Here is a 21,844-nt window from a genome sequence, read left to right as displayed (position 1 = left end):
CCTTCCTTTTCTTTCATGGTCCACTGGCTCCTCTCCCATCAGATTCCTTCTTCTTTCCTTCTTCTCTTTTACCTTCCAGCTTCCTACTTCATCCCCCCATCCCATCCACCCACATTTCCACTTATCTTGCCTCACCTAACACCAGTCAGCTTATACTCCTTCTGCTCCCCTCACCTTATTCTGGCTTCTTCCCCCTTTTGCAGTCCTCAATAGAGATTGTCATCAAAAGGGACGGGAGAAGTACTGTTGGATTAGAGAGTTGCAAGTGTTGTTCCCTTGTTCATGAAAGAGAGTAGTGATAACCCAGGAACTTATAGACCAGTGAGTCTGACTTCAGCGGTGGGTGAATTAGAACATAGAATAGTACAGCACAGTACAGGCCCTTTGGCCCACATTGATGTGCTGACCCTCAAACCCTGCCTCCCATATAACCCCCCACCTTAAATTCCTCCATGTACCTGTCTAGTAGTGTCTTAAATTTCACTAGTGTATCTGCCTCCACCACTGACTCAGGCAGTGTATTCCACATACCAACCACTCTCTGAGTAAACAACCTTCTTCTAATATCCCCCTTGAACTTCCCACCCCTTACCTTAAAGCCATGTCCCCTTTTATTGAGCAGTGGTGCCCTGGGGAAGAGGCGCTGGCTGTTGGAATTGTTGGAGAAGATCCTGAGAGGCAGGATTTATGAGCATTCGGAGAGACATAATCTGATTAGGGATAGGCATGGGTTTCTCAAAGACAGGTCATGCCTTACTAGCCTGATTGAATTCTTTGAGGAAGTAACAAAACACTTCAATGAAGGTAGAGCAGTGGATGTAGTGTATATGGATTTCAGTGAGGCATTTGATAAGGTTCACCATGCAAAGCTCCTTCAGAAAGTAAGGAGGCATGGGATCCAAGGAGACCTTGTTTTGTGGATCCAAATTGGCTTGTCCACAGAAAGCAAAGGGTGGTTGTAGATGGTTCGTATTCTGCTTGGAAGTCAGTGACCAGTGGTGTTCTGGGACCCCTCCTCTTTGTGATTTTTATATATGACCTGGGTGAAGAAGCAGAAAGGTGGGATAGTAAGTTTGCTGATGACACAAAGGTTGGGGGTGTTGTGGATTGTCTGGAGGGTTGTCAGAGGTTACAGCGGGACATCGGTAGGATTCAGAATTGGGCTGAAGTGGCAGATGGACCTCAACCCAGATAAGTGTGAAGTGGTTCATTCTGAAAGGGTTTTGAAGATGGAATACAATACTTAATGGTAAGACTCTTGGCAGTGTGGAGGATCTGAGAAATCTTGGGGTCCGTGTCCATAGGACACTCAAAGCTGCTGCGCAGGTTGACTCTGTGGTTAAGAAGGCATGTCGTGCATTGGCCTTCGTCATCTGTGGGATTGAGTTCAAGAGCCATGAGGTAATGTTACAGCTATATAAAACCTTGGTAAGATCCCACTTGGAATACTGTATTCAGTTCTTGTCACCTCACTACAGGAAGGATGTGGATACGATAGAGAGAGTGCAGAGGAAATTTACAAGGATGTTGCCTGGATTGGAGGACGTGCCTTATGAGAATAGGTTGAGTGAACTTGGCCTTTTCTCCATGGGGTGACGGAGGCTGAGAGGTGACCTGATGGAGGTGTATAAGATAATGAGGAGCATTGATTATGTGGCTAGTCGGAGACTTTTTCCCCAGGGCTGAAATGGCTTAAACACGGAGGCATAGTTTTAAGGTGCTTGGAAATAGGTACCGAGGAGGTATCAGTGGTAAGTTTTTCACACAGAGCGTAGTGGGTGTGTGGAATGCACTGCTGGCAGCGGTGGTGGAAGAGGATAGATTAGGGTCTTTTAAGAGCTTCTTAGATAGTTACATGGAGCTTAGAAAAATAGAGGGCTATGCAGTAGGAATATTCTAGGCAGATTCTGGAGTAGGTTACATGGTCGGTACAGCATTGTGGACTGAAGGGCCTGTAATGTGCTGTAGATTTCTATGTTCTGTTTCTGATGAAAAGTCTCAGCCTAAAATGTTGACTGTTTATTCCTCTCCATCGAGGCTGTGTGACCTGCTGCGTTCCTCCACCATTTTATTTGTGATGCTATGAGCCCTGAATTGTTATTTTCTTTCCCGATGCACATTTTTCATCTCTACAAGTGGTGTTCTAAATCTCCCCATTTTTAAGGCTGACTTGAGAGGAATCTTAAACAAGCTAACCTTATTTCAGGCAAAGTAGCAGAAGAATATGCTTTTTGTACATGGGAGAGTTGGGGTAGGGGAAAATATTAAAAAGAAAATTCCTGACCTTGCTGGTTGTACAGCGATAGCCGATCAGAGATAATGTTGTATGAGTAGTGGATTTCGCTTAGCTCTGGTTCTCCAGTTTTTAAAGTTGAATAGCTTGATTTATATCCATGGAGATGATCATTCCACCAGTTTGTATCTGAGGGTGAAGAAATGCTGTAAACTTGAGCCATGTCCCAGAACTTTGTCTCAGTTCATTTATGAAAATTAAAGTAGTTATCAACCAATGATTTATGCACTCTTTGAGATTGCTTAAATTTTAAAATATTTCACCCAATCTCTACTGCAACCAAAGGATTTCACACAGAATTTATAGTGTTATACCTACCTCATTATAATCATAGGATTTTCAAAGCCAGGTTAAGTCGACGGTAGGTTCATTGATGAAAACAGCAAAGTGAGATGCACTGTCCCTGACTTGGCACACAGTAAAAGAGTGGAGAAGGAGTGCATTCGCACTCTTATATCAATGAATTTCCACTCGTGACTGGACTATTTGAGCAGCAGACTGGCAGTGCAGAGTGAAACGTATGCTGCCAATTTTCTTGTTAGTAAAGTTTAGAACTGCATATTTGAATAGCTCACAAATCCTGAGTTTCTTGGCATTACCAGTAGGATCCACGTCAGTGCATTGCCATCTCAAAAATTCATTGATATTGTTTACCAGTGACTCTACGTTTATCAAATTCTCAGTACTTTGTTTCTTCTGTTTGTCCTTTTATGGTTATCTGTATGTAGTTTCCTCCCACATTCCCAAAGGCATACAGTTTAAGGTTGGTAATTTGTGGGCATGCTATTTTGGCGCTGGATGCATGGTGACACTTGCAGGCGGTCCCCAGCACATCTTCAGATTGTGGTAGTCATTGACGCAAATGATGCATTTCGGTGTACATGTAACACTTAATCTTATCTTCGTTCGTGAAGTGGATATTTCTGGTGAAGGTCCATCTCAGGTTGGAATGAGTAAGCTTCTTTATTTGATTATTTTGTGAAGATTGACCATGGGTGAGAATTTCAGGATTTTGTTTTTAAGAAAACAACAGAGATCCATATCATTCTACTGTAAAATTGTGAGCAAGTTCATGCACTTATGAATGTTGGCAGAGGTGATTGGTCCCTCTTATTCAAGTTGTCTTTTGTTTTGTACAACTTCAGAGCTTTTTGCATCTTTTGCACAATTCCAGGTCTTTCTCTATGTGTCCTTGTTTTCTGAGGAATTAAAATTTGATGTTACCAGTGCAATCATTGGGCGAGACATAATTACAAAATTGAACTGCGGAATTTGCTTAGACCCAAGATGATTTATAGACAGCAGTGATTTCAGACTTGGGTTGAAAGAATTGATCTGTAGCAACCTCAGCCATCTTATATTGTAGTAATAAAGCTAATCTTTATCTTTATATTCTGTAGAAATGTGATTTATTTTGCAATTGCCTTTTGCAGCAAAACCGCGACCTGGATATGTTTATCAACGCATCAAAAAATTTCAACCTGAACATAACGTGGTCAAGTAGTTTCATGGGTAAGTTTGATGATAATGGCAAATACATTAATAAAGCAAGGTTTTGTTGTCTTTTTGTTTCAATATTTGCTGAAGCTGAAAACGAATATATTGGACACATTTATATCATTCTTTGGCTACTGCTTGATGAATAGAAAGAGGAAAAAGAATAATCTTTCCAGCATTAACTACTAAGTGATGGGACAATATTTTCTGCTTGGGAATTAGCAGCAAGATCAGATGGCTTTACCATCTTAGAAGGAGTGTTTCATTATATGACTTATTAACTTTGATTCACGACTCATGATATTAAACTAATTCTATAGTTTTATCATAGCTGTGGGTGAAGCACGTTCATCAGATTGGTTCCAGGGCTTAAATGGTTGTATGAGGACAATTTGCTAATTCAAATGTATTTTCACTGATTTACTGTAGATGAAGTGAAATTTGCTGTTTTGCAGCACCAGAACATCACAAAGGCATAAAATTACTATAAATTATAGAAATAAATAACTTGTATTTTAAAAAAATAACAAGGTAATGTTAATGGGCTGTTCAGAAATCTGATGGCGGAGAAGAAGTTGTTTCTGAAAATAAATTGGTTTCTGTTTCTAGAGAAAAGATGTTTAAGGAGCAAACAGAACTTGAGAAGTAGTTTCATTTATTAGAAACAAAGAAACAATGTTTTCTTGTTGAAGGGAATTGATAATTATAAAATTAATATGTAGGTATTTCGGATTGAAACTGAGAAATGTAGATTATTTGCAGCGCAACTGGGAAATATAAGATTGGTTAGAGGGAGACGCAGTACTTTTAATTTAAGCTGTGATTGTTTTTTTTGAATTCAAGGACTTTCATTGCTACAGGAATTGCAGGACTATAAATTTGGTTGAGGTATTTAGAAATGATCTGGAATTAGAGGGGAATTGACTAGGGGAAGTCATTGGCAAAGTTTGAATCGTAAGAAATGGGGGAAAATGTGGCAAGAAGTTGTTGTTTTCGTTTGATAATTTGCAGCATGTCCTATGCCACTGGTAACAGCAATCAGGACTTTCAGAGTGCATTGGAGAATGAAAGGGTAAATTGGAGTGGAATAGGACTGAAGGGAAGGGTGGTAATGTAAAACTAAATTATTTTGTATACCAAATCAGAAATCCAAAGAACAGGCTTTGATCTTAAAATTTGTAGTGACCCAGAATACATGGTTATTAATGAGCTTGAATTATTTTCAATTGTAGCTACAGGAAATCAAGTGAAGGAACAGAGATGAGGATGAATTTCCTTAAAGAGTAGTAAATCAAGGGATGTGTATAGTGTTGACATTTTGCTCCAGAAATGACAAAAGTTTTGTGTTTTTATTTTGCATTTGTTTTGCTCATTTTTTCTTAAGGTCTCATGCATGAATACTTAATGAGTGAGTTTTTTTGACGTTCACCTTTGCTGTTTCTTACCTTTTCATATGAATTATAACTTGTTTTAAATGGTTATCTAGACTTGAATTATTTTTACTCTATATCAGCAGGCACACCGCCTGGAGAAGAAATACCGATTGTTTCAAAGACAAACATCAAGGAATACAAGGATAGTTTCTCCAATGAGAAGTTTGACTTCCGCAACAACCCAAATATAACGTTCTTTGTGTATGTAAACAATTTCACCTGGCCGATTAAGATACAGGTTAGTCTTGTGCTAATTAAAATGAATGTTAAAAAATTTAGTTATAGCTTTTGCATATAGAAGTTGTAAAAACCTGTCATCTTTACTGAGTCAGTCGCCTTGGGACGACTCGAGTAACAGCAGAACTCTCGATTAAATATTCTCATTTTAGCCTGATACAGCTTAAAAGCACAACTGCTTCCAAGGTCGGTACAATAGACAATAGGTGCAGGAGTAGGCCATTCAGCCCTTCGAACCAGCACTGCCATTCACTGTGATCATGGCTGATCATCCACAATCAGTACCCAGTTCCTGCCTTCTCCCCACATCCCTTGACTCTGCTATCATTAAGAGCTCTATCCATCTCTTTCTTGAAAGCATCCAGAGAATTGGCCTCCACTGCTTCTGAGGCAGTGCATTCCACAGATCCACAGCTTTCTGGGTGAAAGAGTTTTTCTTCAACTCCGTTCTAAATGGCTTACCCCTTATTCTTAAACTGTGGCCTCTGGTTCTGGAATCACCTATCAGTGGGAACATGTTTCCTGCCTGCAGTGTGTCCAATCCCTTAATAATCTTATATGTTTCAATCAGAGCCCCTCTCACCCTTCTAAATTCCAGTGTATACAAGCCCAGTCACTCCAATCTTTCAACATAGACAGTCCCGCCATCCCGGGAATTAATCTCGTGAACCTCTGCTACACTCCCTCAATAGCTAGAATGTCCTTCCTCAAATTTGGAGACCGAAACTGTACACAATACTCCAGGTGTGGTCTCACCAGGGCCCTGTACAACTGCAGAAGGACCCCTTTGCTCCTATACTCAACTTTCCTTGTTACAAAGGCCAACATACCATTAGCTTTCTTCACTGCCTGCTGTACCTGCATGCTTACTTTCAGTGACTGATGAACAAGGACACCTAGATCTCGTTGTACTTCCCCTTTTTCTAACTTGACACCATTCAGATAGTAATCTGCCTTCCTGTTCTTGCCACCAAAGTGGATAATCTCACATTTATCTGCATTAAACTGCATCTGCCATGCATCCGCCCACTCACCCACCCTGTCCAAGTCATCCTGCATTATCTCAACATCCTCCGCACATTTCATACTGCCACCCAGCTTTGTGTCATTTGCAAATTTGCTAATGTTACTTTTAATCCCTTCATCTAAATCATTAATGTATATTGCTGTGGTCCCAGCACCGAGCCTTGCGGTACCCCGCTAGTCACCGCCTGCCATTCTGAAAGGGTCCGGTTAATCCCTACTCTTTGTTTCCTGTCTGCCAACCAATTTTCTATCCATGTCAGTACCCTACCCCCAATACCATGTGCTCTAATTTTGCCCACTAATCTCCTATGTGGGACCTTATTAAAGGCTTTTTGAAGGTCCAGGTGCACTACATCCATTGGTTCTCCCTTGTCCATTTTCATAGATGCATCCTCAAAAAATTCCAGAAGATTAGTCAAGCATGATTTCCCCTTTATAAATCCATCCTAACTCGGACTGATCCTGTTACTGCTATCCAAATGTGCCGCTATTTCATCCTTTATAATTGACCCTTGCATCTTCCCCACCACTGATGTCAGGCTGACTGGTCTATAATTCCCTCTCCCTCCTTTATTAAGATGTGGGATAACATTAACTACCCTCCAGTCCTGAGGAACTGATCCTGAATCTATAGAACATTGGGAAATGATTACCAATGCGTCCACGATTTCTAGGGCCACCTCCATAAGTACCCTGGGATGCAGACCATCAGACCCTGGGGATTTATCAGACTTCAGTCCCATCAGTCTACCCAACACCATTTTCTGCCTAATGTGAATCTCCTTCAGTTCCTCCATTACCCTAGGTCCTCCGGCCACTATTACATCTGGGAGATTGTTTGTGTCTTCCCTAGTGAAGACAGATCCAAAGTACCTGTTCAACTTGTCTGCCATTTCCTTGTTCCCCATAATAAATTCACCTGTTTCTGTCTTCAAGGGCCCAACTTTAGTCCTAACTAATTTTTTCCTCTTCACATACCTAAAGAAGCTTTTACTATCCTCCTCTATATTCTTGGCTAGCTTGCCTTTGTATCTTTTCTCCCCGTATTGCCTTTTTAGTTATCCCCTGTTGCTCTTTAAAAGTTTCCCAATCCTCTGGCTTCCTGCTCATCTTTGCCATGTTATACTACTTCTCTTTTATTCTTATATTGTCCTTGACTTCCCTTGTCAGCCATGGTCGCCCTTTACTCCCCTTAGAATCTTTCTTCCTCTTTGGAATGAACTGATCCTGCACCTTCTGTATTATTCCCAGAAATACCTGCCATTGTTGTTCCACTGTCATCCCTGCTAGGGTATCTCTCCAGTCAACTTTGGCCAGCTCTCCCTCATGGCTCCATAGTCCCCTTTGTTCAACTGCAATACTGACACTTCTGATATTCCCTTCTCCCTCTCAAATCGTAGATTAAAACTTATCATATTATGGTCACTACCTCCTAACGGCTCCTTTACCTCGAGTTCCCTTATCAAATCAGGTTCATTACACAACACTAAATCCAAAATTGCCTTCTCCCTGGTAGGTTTCAGTACAAGCTGCTCTAAGAATCCATCTCGGAGGCACTCCACAAACTCCCTTACTTGGGGTCCAGTACCAACCCGATTTTCCCAGTCTACCTGCATGTTGAAATCCCCCATAACAACCGTAGCATTACCTTTGCGACATGCCAATTTTAACTCTTGATTCAACTTGCACCCTATATCCAGGCTACTGTTTGGGGGCCTGTAGATAACTCTCATTAGGGTCCTTTTGCCCTTACAATTTCTCAGTTCTATCCATACTGACTCTACATCTCCTGATTCTATGTCACCCCTCGCAAAGGACTGAATTTCATTCCTCACCAACAGAGCCACCCCACCCCCTCTGCCCACCTGTCTGTCCTTTCGATAGGACGTATACCCTTGAATATTCGTTTCCCAGCCCTGGTCCTCTTGCAGCCATGTCTCTGTTATTCCTACAACATCATACTTGCCAATTTCCAACTGAGCCTCAAGCTCATCCACTTTATTTCTTATACTTTGTGCATTCATATATAATACTTTTAATCCATTTTTCCCCTGACCTTTCACATCGATTCCTATTACACTTGGCAATACTCTATAATCCCTTCCTGTCAACAAAGATGTCTTAAAGCATTTAAATGAACTATTGCTGCTCAAAACTGACAGAAACAATGCCGATTGGGGACAGATTTGTCCTCATAGGATTCCACTCAGGAAATGCGGCTGCAGATCAGGGATACAAGTGCGTTTAAGGAAATGGGATTTTAAACTCCTGATACCAACTCTCTTGTTGGCAAACGTGCATTCTCTGCTGAATAAAATCGCTGATCTCAGAGCTAGGGTGCTGAATCAGAGGAACATTAGGACTGCGTGTGTCGTTTGTTTCACAGAATCCTGGTTAACCCCTCCCGTACCGGATGCAACAATTCAGATCAGTGGGTCTACTGTACACCATCAGGATAGATCTATAGAGTCTCTCAAAGGCAGAGGTGGAGGAGTATGCCTCATGATCAACTCTACCTAGAATATCTAGCAGTTAAGTGTCATCCTTTGAGCTCAATGGTGGGAAGTGCTTTTCCTGTGATGGACTGGGCTGTATCTAACACTTTACCTGCCACGTGAGATTTCCGGGATCATTTCGGAAGCAGTATACATTTCGCCTCGGGCCAATGTTAATCATGCTTTAGATGATCTGAGCAATGGGATCAACATGCAAGAAACAGCACACCCTACTGCCTTCACCATCGTTTTTGGGGACTTTAACTAGGCCAATCTGAAAAAAATCTCTAAGTAATTACCATCAACAGATCACTTGCAGTACTAGAGGAAACAACACACTGGAGCAGTGTACACCACCATCAAGAATGCCAACTGTGCTATTCCACGCCCTCACTTCGGGAAGTCTGATCACCCAGCTGTACTCTTCTCCCTGAGTATAGGCAGTGACTGAAGACTGCAGCACCAGCAGTGAGGGCCAAGAAGGTTTGGACAAGGGAAGCTGCTTTGAATTGGTGGACTGGACTGTATTCAGGGATTCATCTTTGAACCTGGATGAGTATGCTGCAGTTGTTAATGACTTCATTAAAACCTGTGTGGATGAGTGTGTGCCTACAAAGAGTTGCTGTACATTCCCAAACCAAAAGCTGTGGATGAACCAGGAGGCACGTCGTCTGCTGAAGGCTGGATCTGTGGCATTCAAGTCTGGCAACCCAGGCCTGTACCAGAAAACCAGGTATGACTTGCACAGGGCTATTTCAAGGCCAAAGAGACAATTTTGAACAAGGTTGGAGGTGACATCGGATGTACAACAACTCTGGCAGGGTTTACAAGACATTACTTCCTACAAAGCAAAACCCAATAGCATGAATGGCAGCGATGCTTCACTACCAGATGAACTCAACTATGCCCACATTGAAAGGGAGAGTATAACTACAGCTGTGAAGTTCCCTGCTGCATGTGATGATCCTGTGATCTCTGTCTCAGAGGCTGATGTTAGGCTGTCTTTAAAGAGAGTGAACCCGCGCAAGGCGGTAAGTCCAGAAGGAATACCTGGTAAGGCTTTGAAAGCCTGTGCCAACCAACTGGCAAGAGTATTGAAAGACATTTTCAACCTCTCACTGCTATGGGTGGAAGTTCCCACTTGCTTCAAAAAGGCAACAATTATACCAGTGCTTAAGAAGAGGCCTTAATGACTGTCGCCTTGTAGCACTCACATCTACAGTGCTTTGAGAGATTGGTCATGACTGGACTGAACTTCTGCCTCAGCAAAGACCTGGACCCATTGCAATTTGCTTATCGCCACATTAGGTCAATGGCAGATGCAATCTCAATGGCTCTTCACATGGCCTTAGACCTCCTGGATAATACAAACACTTATGTCCGGATGCAGTTCATCAACTATACTTCAGCATTTAATACCATCGTTCCACAATCCTGATTGAGAAGTTGAGGAACCTGGGTCTCTGTACCTCCTTCTGCAGTCGGGTCCTCTACTTCCTAACCGGACGACTACAATCTGCAGATTGGTGATAACATCTCCTCCTCGCTGACGATCAACATTGATGCACCTCAGGAGTATGTGCTTAGCCCACTGCTCTACTCTCTCTATACCCATAACTGTATGGCTAGGCATAGCTCAAATACCATCTATAAATTTGCTGATGATGTATCCATTGTTGGTAGAAAGAGCATACAGGAGTGAGATATGTCACCTAGTAGAGTGGTGTTGCAGTGACAGCCTGATTGTGGACTTCAGGAAGAGTAAGGCAAAGGAACACATACCAATGCTCATAGAGGGATCAGAAGTGGAGAGAGTGAGCAGTTTTAAGTTCCTGGGTGTCAAAGATCTCTGAGGATCTACCCTGGTCCCAACATATCATTGCAGTTATAAAGGAGGCAAGACAGTGACTATTCTTCATTAGGAGTTTGAAGAGATTAGGTACGTCAACAAATATACTCAAAAACTTGTACAGATGTTCTGCGGAGAGCGTTCTGACAGGCTGCATCACTATCGGGTATGGGGGGGGCGCGCTATTGCATAGGACTGAAAGAAGCTGCAGAGGGGTGTGAGTTTAGTCGGCTCCATCTTGGGTACTAGCCTACAAAGTACCCAGGACATCTTCAAGGCGCAGAAAGGCAGTGTCCATTACTAAGGACCTCCAGCACCCTGGACATGCCCCTTTCTCACTGTTACCATCAGGTAGGAGGTACAGAAGCCTGAAGGCACACACTCAGTGATTCAGGAACAGCTTCTTCCCCTCTGCCATCCAATTCCTAAATGGACTTGAACCCGAGAACACTACCTCACTTTTTTTTAATATATGTTTCTGTTTTTTTGCACCATCTTTAATCTATTCAATATACGTATACTGTAATTGATCTACTTATTTATTATTATTTATTTTTTTCCTTCTATATTATGTATTGCTTTGAACTGCTGCTGGTAAGTTAACAAATTTTGCGACACATGCTGGTGATAATAAACCTGATTCTGAAATCCCTGTCTCCTCAACCTGAGGATTACATTATCAGAGTGGCATCATGTATTGATAGTTGCAGAAAATTTAGCATTGTATCAGCATTGGATAAGTAACTGGGACTGCTCAAATGTGTGTCCCCCCCCCCCCCCCCCGGCTAGCCTCAGGATCGCTCAACTCGCTGTCGTCTAGGGAAACAGCCCTCAGCCCCGCCAAACTGGGTAATTAAGTTTGTGTGGATGCTGTGTGATGTACCCCACCCCGCCAAATACCAGACAATACACCAGATACGATTAAATGAATTACAATTTATAGGTATTACTGGAACTATATAATTAATAGAGATAAAATATAAAAGGAAAATAAAAGGCGCCACACTTATCAAAGTTCAGTCTGTTCGTGTACAAACAGTTGGAGCTCTAGTAACGATCCTCTCTTCACCATTCGATCCCCTCTGACCACCTCGACCTGCCGCCTGGGACCAACCACGGTGGTCGACCAGACGCACCACACGAGTCTGTCACCATCTCCTCTCCTCGCCAAACATCCTGGACTCCTGCTCGGGGTCCCATCTCATTGCCGGCTCACAGCACCTTATCCATTTTCTTCTTTCTTTCTTTCTTTTTTTTTTCTCCCTCTCCCTCTCCCTCTCCCTCTCCCTCTCCCTCTCCCTCTCCCTCTCCCTCTCCCTCTCCCTCTCCCTCTCCCTCTCCCTCTCCCTCTCCCTCTCCCTCTCCCTCTCCCTCTCCCTCTCCCTCTCCCTCTCCCTCTCCCTCTCCCTCTCCCTCTCCCTCTCCCTCTCCCTCTCCCTCTCCCTCTCCCTCTCCCTCTCCCTCTCCCTCTCCCTCTCCCTCTCCCTCTCCCCCTCTCTCTCTCTTTCTCTCTCTTCTCCTCCCCCCCCTTCTGCCCAAGAACCCGCGCATCACAATAACTTACAAGAAGAAACCCCTTACATGCGCATATATCAGAAGCATTAAGGGTTTGAATCTTTGAATTAAAGTTAGCTTTAAATTTTGGAAAATTGAATACATTACATTTTAACAAGCCATTATTAACAGTGTTGAGTAGCTACTAAGGTCTAAACTTTTCCTGTTGTATCCTAATAGCTGTTTTTCCATGCAGATAACATAAACATGTAAGCTGTACCACAGGGCATTTTCCATTTATCATCTTCCATTCTCTTACTAATTTGACGTCAATTTCAGATCACTAACTGATTAAATTGTGGCTAATTACCTTAACAGACAAAGCAGTCCACAAATTTCATTAAAATGGGCTTTATGAAGTCAGTGTTGATAAAATGTAAATTGGGGAAAATAGATTTTAAGGTAAGAAGGTTGATAAAGAATGGCTATTTTTCATCATTCTAAACAAGGATATGTGGCTCTAAGTAAGTTTCAAAGCAGAGGCTTTTTCGAGCAGCACATAAAATGAATGGCTCTATCAATGTGGCTGCTGTGTGGTTGCTGTGATGTGTTTGAGTAGTTAGTGCTGACGCTTTGACTCAAGATGATACAGCAAGGAGCCTGCACACTGTTAAGGTGAGATCTTTCCCTTTTCTCTGCAGTCTTGGTGGTTGAGAGATGGCAGTTGAGTGCTTCTCCTATAGGTTATGCGAGATGAAGAGACATTTGCAGCGTCTCTGGTGCCGGTGTCTGTGACTGACTGCAGCAAGCAGCTGGAGCTGCAATTGGACTCACGCAGGAGCTTTTCTAATCGTATAAGTTTTAAACAAGAGCTCTAGTGAGGTGGTCATGCTGAAAGTACAGGTAACTGGATGACCTCTAGAGAGATGGAGGGGGTAGAGAGTCCGTGCAAGATTCCCTAGTGGCCATTCCTCTCAGTAACAAGCATCATGTTTTGGTTTCTATTGAGTGGGATGGCCTTTCAAAGGAGCTCAGCAGCAACTAGGTCTATGGCATGTTGACCAACTCTGATGCACTGTAGGGGAAGCTAGAGGCAAGGAGAGCTGCAGTGATAGAATATTTGGTAGTTTGTGAGATGACAGGAGATTTGGTGGCCTGAATCAAGGCTTCAGGTTACTTCATTGCCTTGTGGGTGCTAGGATCAAGCATGTTTCTGAATAGTCACAGAACATTTTCAAAGGGGCAGGTGAATTAGAGGTCATTATGCACATTACTATCAATGAAATTGGTAGAAAGAGGAAAGAGAAGCTTAGTCCTTGGAAGTTTGATGTGAGTAGACGGTGTGGTGAAGGATGCATTTATTATCCTGGTCTCTTCTCGTCAGAGTATTGAGTGTAGAAGTAGGGTTGTCGTGCTGCAACTGCATAGGACATTGGTAAGAACACACTTGGAGTATTTCATGCAGTTCTGGTCATGTAGGGCAACATAGTAACCTGGCAGTTTGCATAACACTTTACAGTGCCAACTGTAAGATAGGGGTTCAATTCCCATTGCCAGAAGGAATTTGTGCATTCTTCCCATGACCTTATGGGGTTCCTCCAAGTGCTCTGGTTTCCTCCCATGTTCCAAAGACATACATTTAGCGTTAGTGAGTTGTTGGCATGCTATGTTGGTGCCAGAATCATGCTGACACATGCTCAGCACAATCTACACTGATTTCAGTTGATGCAAATGATGCATTCACTGTATGCTTCAATATAAATGTGACAAATAAAACTAATCTCTCAGTTTTTCAAATCCTTTCCAGTTTTTTAAATCAAGTTCAAGTTTATTGTCTTTCAACCGTATGCATGTATGCAGCCAAACAAAACAATGTCCCTCCAGACTCAGGTGCATAACACAGTTCATATCACTCACACACAGTACATAAAGTAATATTACCATAAGTAATTAACAAGCAATGAAATATGTTGCATTTAGTATAAGATACTTTAATGACACAAATTAAAAAGTAAATGGTATAACGTTACTGGCACTTTGTGTGTGATGAGACCTGGGTGGTGACAGGGAGTTCAGTAGTCTCATGGCTTTGGGGATGAAGCTGTTTCTCATCCTAACAGTCCTTGTACTAATCCTGTGGTACATCCTGCCTGATGGAAGGGGTCAAAGTGATCATGGGAGGGATGAGAGGTAATCTTGACAGTGCTAAGGGCCCTGTGTACGTAACAGTCCTTATAAATATCTGGGACAGGTGGAGGAAAGGCCCTGATGATCTCTCAGCAGTCCACGCAATCTGTTGCACGGTTTTGTAGTCAGGTACCTTGCAATTTCCTTATTAGATGGTGATGTACTTGGTCAGGATACTCTCAATGGTGTCTTGTCAATAATATTAACAATTGATTACATATATTCTATGCATATACAACCGGGAGTTTATAAATATCAGGAGGCAAGACTGTCATCTCACAGACAGTTGATTGATGGCTTTTGAGTTTCTCACTAATGCAAACCAGAGACTCTGTTCTTGGTTCCTGAACAAGTTTCCCTGTATTCTTCATGTATCCTGCTTGAACTGCCTCAGTTTATGCAGGAATAAAAAGCAGAAATAAATAAACAAACAACAGAAATGCATGTGCTAGAAAGTAGAGCTTATAAATAAAACTAGAAAATGTTAGAAATACTTAGCAGTAAGATATCTGTGAAGAGGGAAAAAAGTTACACTTCAGGTTGTTGATCTCTCATTAGAGAAAGTTAAGAAATCAATCATAGAAACATAGAAAACCTACAGCACAATACAGGCCCTTCAGCCCACAAAGCTGTGCCGAACCTGTCCCTACCTTAGAACTACCTCGGCTTTACCCATAGCCCTCTATTTTTCTAAGCTCCATGTAGCCATCCAGAAGTCTCTTAAAAGACCCTATCGTTTCCGCCTCCACCACCACCGCTGGCAGCCCATTCCACGCACTCAACACTCTCTGCGTAAAAAAGACTTACCCCTGACTTCTCTGTGCCTACTCCCAAGCACCTTAAACTGTGTCCTCTTATGGCAGCCATTTCAGCCCTGGGAAAATGCCTCTGACTATTCACACGATCAATGCCTCTCATCATCTTATACACCTCTATTCTTCTTCAAAGAACTCTATTACATAGGTCACGCCTGTTTATGTTCTTCGCAAAAGGAACTTTGTATGATCAAATTGAATTCTGAGTGTTCAGCTTTCTGGTCTGTATACTTCTTTGATTTTCGCCTCCTTCCTTGCTGTTTTCCAGTTTAACAAAACCTCCTAAACATAGGAAACCATAAAACATTAAAACAACATATTAACTGTCATGTTTTATAACTTCAAAACGTTAAACTAATTCAAAGGAAGATATGGGAATCCTAAACGTGAGTCTAACTTCATATTTACTTCAAGTGAGGCATGTGATAACAAATGTAATTCGTGTGTGTGTGTATAAATAAATAAAACCTTCAATGAATTTTAACAAGAATACTTAATCAAACGATATATATGTATATGCAAGATTACTCAGACCTTACTGAAATATTACATATACAATACTTCTCCCTGCTTACCTATTAACTCCAATTCAAATGAGAATGCGTCTCAACTATATACACATCTCAATGCATCTCAACTGCTATATACAGGCATCCACAGCATAGTAAATTTCAAAAAAATTCTCATTCGGGCCTAAAGAGTTAACCGCTGTGGAGGATTTCTTACTCTTGTGGGATGATGTCTTTCCTGACAAGGGAGGTCACTCTGCATGTCACGGGACACTTGTGCCTATGAAAACGTTTTCAGCTTCTGGGGTATCCTCCATTTTTTGGTGGCTGCAGGAGTTGATTCTGAGACTGCAGGAAGTTGTTTTGACAGCTCTGGACACTTTTCTTCTTTTTTCGTCTAGTTTGTGTGTCTTCATTTTGGAAAGGTGTATTTAGCTCACTGGAGTATTCTCTTCTTAATCCTTCTATTGCTTACTTTACGATCTGATCGCTCCCCTTGGTTTCCGCATCTACAGCACCATCTAATGATTCCTCTGTTTTCGTATTTCCATCGACTCCTTTCTTTTTGGCCTTCCATTCAGCCAGCTCGGTTTTGGTCTTTGCATTTACTTTTACAAGCAGCTTTTTGTCTCCCACTTTAAGTTCATGCAATAGCCTTTAATGCATGCAGAGTAGATTCTAGTTCTTTGTACTCACAAAGACTGAATGCGCCTTGAATTCTCTTCCAGCTTAAAACCAAGCCACATTTTGCAAGTAACTGCCTGATTAACATATCAGAAGCTTTCTCAGATATGTTACATACGAAAACGGATATAGTTTGACCATTGCTTTTATCACTTTCATGATTTTTCTGAGTAGCATGGACCTTCCTTGATCCAATATACTTTCCAACCAGAAACAGAGAGATTACCACCAACGTCTGTTTGCCCTTGATGTGTTTGAGCTTTTCAATGCCATCTTTGCAGACTGCTGTGGCATCATCCAGTACCTTTCTGAATTCACTTTAAGGTGACTCCTTTACAGGGGATGTGACAAGCAACTGGTGATGGATCTCTAATCAAGTTGTAATTGTCTCAGCCTATCACCCCCTCACAATGCTGGTCCTCCTGCTTTTGCCACATACAAACTCAAAGTGGCTTGTTGGTTGTTGTATTTCACTGTTACAGATGTCATTCCCACATGAGTTATCTTTTCTGCAGTAAAAGTTCTTAGTTGGATATCTGCAGCCTTCAGTTTAGTATCTTTGAAATGCTGTTCAAATTCATTTTTTGGAATGACTGAAACAGTGGAGCCAGTGTCCAATTCCATTTTTCTTAATTTGCCGTTTATTTCTGGTGTAAGCCGTAATGCTTGTCTAACGTTTCACATTTTAAATCTTAAGGCTACCCACTCCTGTGTCACTCTCATCATTATCAAATTTTTCATCCTCAGCATGCAGATTGGTGCTCCATTTTAAACTGCAACTTGACTTTTTCTCTTCTCTGTGCAGTCCATTTATTTTTGTCTGCCTGATATGCTCTTTGTCCTTTGTTGTATTTTCTACAAGTTCAGCCAGGCCTGTTTAGGAGTTGCAGGTTTGTTCACACTCACTTTCTGTTTGGGAAATTAATTTGCTAAGGTGATTCACTTAAAGTTGGTCATAAATAAATTGGACATGGACTTCGAAGTGACTAGAGAATACCTTTATTCATGAATAAGGGAAGAATGACTCACTAACAGTGTGATGCTCAAGTTTTCCAAAGTACAATAGTCATAGCCTTTTTTTATACATGCATACAGAAAGTCAATTACATCAGTCAAAGTTTAAAAAAAATTCAATCATGTATGTGTTATCAATTCCCATGAAAAATGCCAGAGACAGTCTCTTGTCTGCTCAAAACACAGATAGGTAGATTGTTAAACGTCCTTGAAACTGTGATAGATTATTGCAAGCATGCTGAGAACCCAGGCCGAATGGTGTCTCTTTATTTATGATATATAGAAGGTTAATTAAATCCTTAGATCCAGTAAGTCATTAAATACAGAAGTATGATTTGTTTTCTATGTTAGTACCTGATAGGTGAAGGAAAAACCAGAATACTTTTTTAATTATCAGAAACTTGACAGCCCACAAGTTCCTCCCTACAATTTATGACCTTCACTGTCTTCATCTTGTTCATGCAGCTGTGTTGTGCACTAATGCTAGCACTAGGCATATTGCTAACTAAAGGAAGGTGCAGGTGTTAACACCTCCGATATTTTAAACCTTTATTCAGAATTTTCTTCCACAATTCCCTCCTTTTTGATCGTAAGATCCACTCCGTAGATCGGTGTCTGCAAAAGGGGTCTTGCACTCTGGGGATAGTGGTTGCATCTTTAAACATACTTTTTCATCATGTTCTTTGTCGTACATGTTGGCGTTAACTCAAGGTACATAGAAAAGGGGTGAAAGGGGTAAGGTTGCACAGTTGAATCAGGTAGCCAGAACACACCATTATTATAGCAATAATAATTCCACAATGTATTAGTGTTCCCACCAACCACCAAAGATGTTCTGAAAGGACTCCCATCCCCCAGGAGGGTTGTAGTTATGGAATTCTTCTTCCATCTTGCATATCTATTTTACACTTTTCTGGATATAGTTGCCTCAGTGGGTTATGTTATCAGACTCATCAGGAATATAGGTACAACATTCTTGCCCTATAACGGCACACATTCCTCTTTTCTCAGTTAAAATAAAACCTAAGGAAATTTACAAGGCCACAGTTCGAATGGCTATTACCTCAGCATCTACCTTTGTGTATCCTCTAAGGCTGAGGCAGTTTCATTTGCTAATTTCTTGAGGGCTGAGCCCATATGATTCTGTTCCCATGCAGATTTGCCTATCCCATAATAAGGGAAAGCTGTCATCCAGAATCTTTCTGTGTTTGTAATTGCCCTTTCCTTTTGCGAGAGGGTAAGTGAGGTTAGTTCATGAGAGTAAGGTACCATAGGCACCACAAATCTAGGGTGTCCAGTTAAAAGGTAGCCAGAGGCAAGTTTGCTTCCTACATATCCAATATGTGCCATTTAGTAACTTTGGAGATCTTTCAGAAGTGCTGTGGTCACCCCAGCATATACTGGATTTCTCTCTACACCTATTCATTCCCATGATCGACCCACCATATCTGTCTGACACCAGCACTTTTCAGCTTCCTGGTAGCCACATGCAAACTCGGTACCTTATGGTTTGTTAAATTGTAGTTAGGCATGTACCATCCCTTGAAGCAATTACTCCCAGAAATTGATAGCCATTTAGAGTAGTTAACTTGTATTTTGTCTGCTTGCTTCGTTATCCATTCTTTCCCTTCACCTAGTCAGTATATGTAGCTAAGGCCTTGGTTACATCCTGGAAGCATTCCCGTCATTCCCGTTCCTTTTCATTGAAGGGTATTGGCCGTAGAATCATACACAATCATACACCCCCCCACCCCCCCGGCTTGTGCACGAATCACCGTGCACACCCAACAACTTGACATATTGTTTTGAGTGGCATACTCATAAGCTAGGCTTAAATAAGTATTGTAAGTGCAGGCAAATCTAGATAATAAAGTAATAAGGCAAATAATTCCAGATGTCATTAGCCACCATTTTCCTTCAGTTTTTTTTTTCAGTTTTCCTCCTTTTCCAGTACACCATCAGACTGTGGAAGAGAGGGATGATACAGCCTACACTTGGTTCCATGCACCCAGTTGGCTTTGCCTTGTAGCTTGACCACCATATGGGTAGTTAGCAGCACTTGATAGGGTCCCTTCCACCTTGGAGAGAGGGTCTTTTTCCAGTGATTTAATGTATACATGATCACCTGGTTTAAATGGATGCATATTTCCCTCTCCAGGTTTGGGTAGGGCCGTGGTCACTTTTCCTTGATTCATTCTAATCGCTTCACCTAGAGCTTTTATTATTTCAAGGGTTTTCTCAAAAGTCCATATCAGTACTGTTTGGGCACTTGTCAAAGGGGTCTTAGAACATGGCCTTAGAGTCTTTCCATCAATACTTCAAAAGGGGGCAATTTGATGGTCCTGTGAACATGATTTCTCAAGGTGTACATAGTCTCAAGGCAGTGCCTTCGCCCATGTCAGTCCCTCCTCTTGACATATTTTGACCAGAGTGTCTTTCAGTACTGCATTCATCCTTTCCATGATTGTGGTTGGTCCGGCATATGCCACTCCCAGGAGAATCCCAGAGCTTGCCCCAATGCTTTAGTTAATTTCCCGGTAAAGTACGTTCCTCTGTCACTATTAAACTTACAAGGATTCCCAAATTGGGGAATAATCTCCTTCATCAGTAATTTTCATCATCAGCATAATCTTTCCATGTGAGAATGGTGTCTATCTATTTAGAAAACATGTCCACTATTACTAATAGATATTTATATCCCTCCGCCCACTTGCTGGCATATGTAGAGAGTCTATCTACAGATTCATAAATTCTGAGGTGGACAGATGATCAAATTTAACAGGAGATTTCTTTGGCAACTCTCACAAGTTTTAACCAGCTGTTCTGCTGCTCCTGTTAGCCCTGGTGTAAACCACTGCCATCGTATTTAGTATGTCTGTCCTCCTTTTCCTTCATGTCCTTGGCCATGTGCCAGTCTAACAAGGGTATTTGACTACAGAGATAAATGAGGTGGCCATCAGGGTGTGACCATAATCCCCCAGCATCACGGGTGCCACGTTTATTTTTCCAAGGCTGTTCCTTTGCACTGGCCGCCTACTGTGCAGCCAGTAAGGAATCTCTGGTAGGGGGCCCAGGTGCAGATTGTTGTAAATCCATTGAAGCGGTTATGGCCTTAGCGGAAAGGGTGGCAGATTTTGCACCCCCATCTGCTGCACCATTACCTTGTGCCACAGGGTTGGAGCTATGCTTATGGGCTTCACATTTTATTACAGCACTCTGCTGGAGCAACAAAATAGCCTGTAGCAAATCCTTAATAAGTTGAGCATGCTGTATAGGTTTACCAAAGGAGGTAATAAATCCTCTGTGCTGTGCTGTGAATCGGTGTAGATATATGCAGTTTTACCCTCAGTCAAGATGTAAGCTGAAGTGAATGCAAGTAGCACAGCTGCTTGCTGATGTTCCTGAAGGGAGGGAACCCACTTCCAGTACCTCATGAGGAGCCATCACAGCATACCCAGCCAGTGTCTCAAAATCATTAGGTTTACACAATGAACTATCGGTGAAAAGAACCTAATCTGGGTTATTTAAAGGGGTAGAACTCCAAACAGGGCGAGGGGAGGCAGTGGCTTCTGCGACACTGTGAATGGCAACAAGAGTGGCCGGATAAAGGACGGATGCTCTTTTAAGAATCAAATTTGTCTTTGATAATAGCATGACCTCATACCCTGTTCGCCTTGCTGCTGTAAAGTGTAGTGTAGCAAAATTAGCAGAAAGAAAATTGCCAATATTTATAAAAAGATATCTTTTCTGATGCTTCCCTCCATTTTTTCAGTCTCTGTCTTGTATCCCTGGAGGCAGACTATCGACTGATATCTTTTATAAACTCACTGATTCTCACAGCTGTCTGGACTTTACCTCTTCCCGTCGACTCTTTATTCCTCTCCATAGATGCTGCCTGGCCTGCTGAGTTCCTCCGGCATTTTGCGTATATTGCTTTGGATTCCCAGCATCTGCAGATTTTCTTGTGTTTGTTGTCTTTGTCAACTTTTCTAAATATCTTTAAAATTTTTAATAGTTTTAAATTTCTAACAAGCTTCAGCTTTGTTTTAAAAATCATCTTTTAGTTAATTTTTAAAAATATTCTATTAGTCTTCTGTCACCTACCTTTATGCATTTGTATGTTTTTTCCTTCATTTTTGTTGCTATATTTAAGATTACTTAATTAAGCAGTAATGAGGGGTATAGTTTTGAAATACTTCTTTCTTGCTAGAATGTTTCTATTCTGTATATTCAGAAAGATCTCATTAAATGTCTGGCTGCATCCTGTTTGTCTTATCCCTTCATCTAACATGCCAGTTTACTGCAGATTAT

General features: G+C 41.7%; 2 protein-coding genes across 4 annotated transcripts in view; one reads left to right on the top strand and one right to left on the bottom strand.

Moving 5' to 3' along the window:
* The window catches only part of atrn (attractin), a 415,178-nt gene that overhangs the window by 246,552 nt on the left and 146,782 nt on the right, over positions 1–21,844 (top strand). For all 3 annotated transcript variants that reach the window (XM_063047121.1, XM_063047122.1, XM_063047124.1), the window contains exons 23-24: positions 3,727–3,805; positions 5,304–5,461. In XM_063047121.1, the coding sequence (XP_062903191.1) occupies positions 3,727–3,805; positions 5,304–5,461 (237 nt within the window). The remainder of the gene's footprint in view (positions 1–3,726; positions 3,806–5,303; positions 5,462–21,844) is intronic.
* Positions 2,361–21,844, bottom strand: part of gfra4a (GDNF family receptor alpha 4a) — a 422,120-nt gene continuing 402,636 nt past the window's right edge. Inside the window, exon 10 of the transcript XR_010017776.1 lies at positions 2,361–2,422. The gene's annotated coding sequence lies outside the window, so the exon portion shown is untranslated. The remainder of the gene's footprint in view (positions 2,423–21,844) is intronic.

This window comes from Mobula hypostoma, chromosome 4, assembly GCF_963921235.1.
Source record: "Mobula hypostoma chromosome 4, sMobHyp1.1, whole genome shotgun sequence".
Taxonomy (NCBI): domain Eukaryota; kingdom Metazoa; phylum Chordata; class Chondrichthyes; order Myliobatiformes; family Myliobatidae; genus Mobula; species Mobula hypostoma.
The sequence above is the reverse complement of the archived record's forward strand: the minus strand, read 5'-3'. Positions and strand labels throughout refer to the sequence as shown.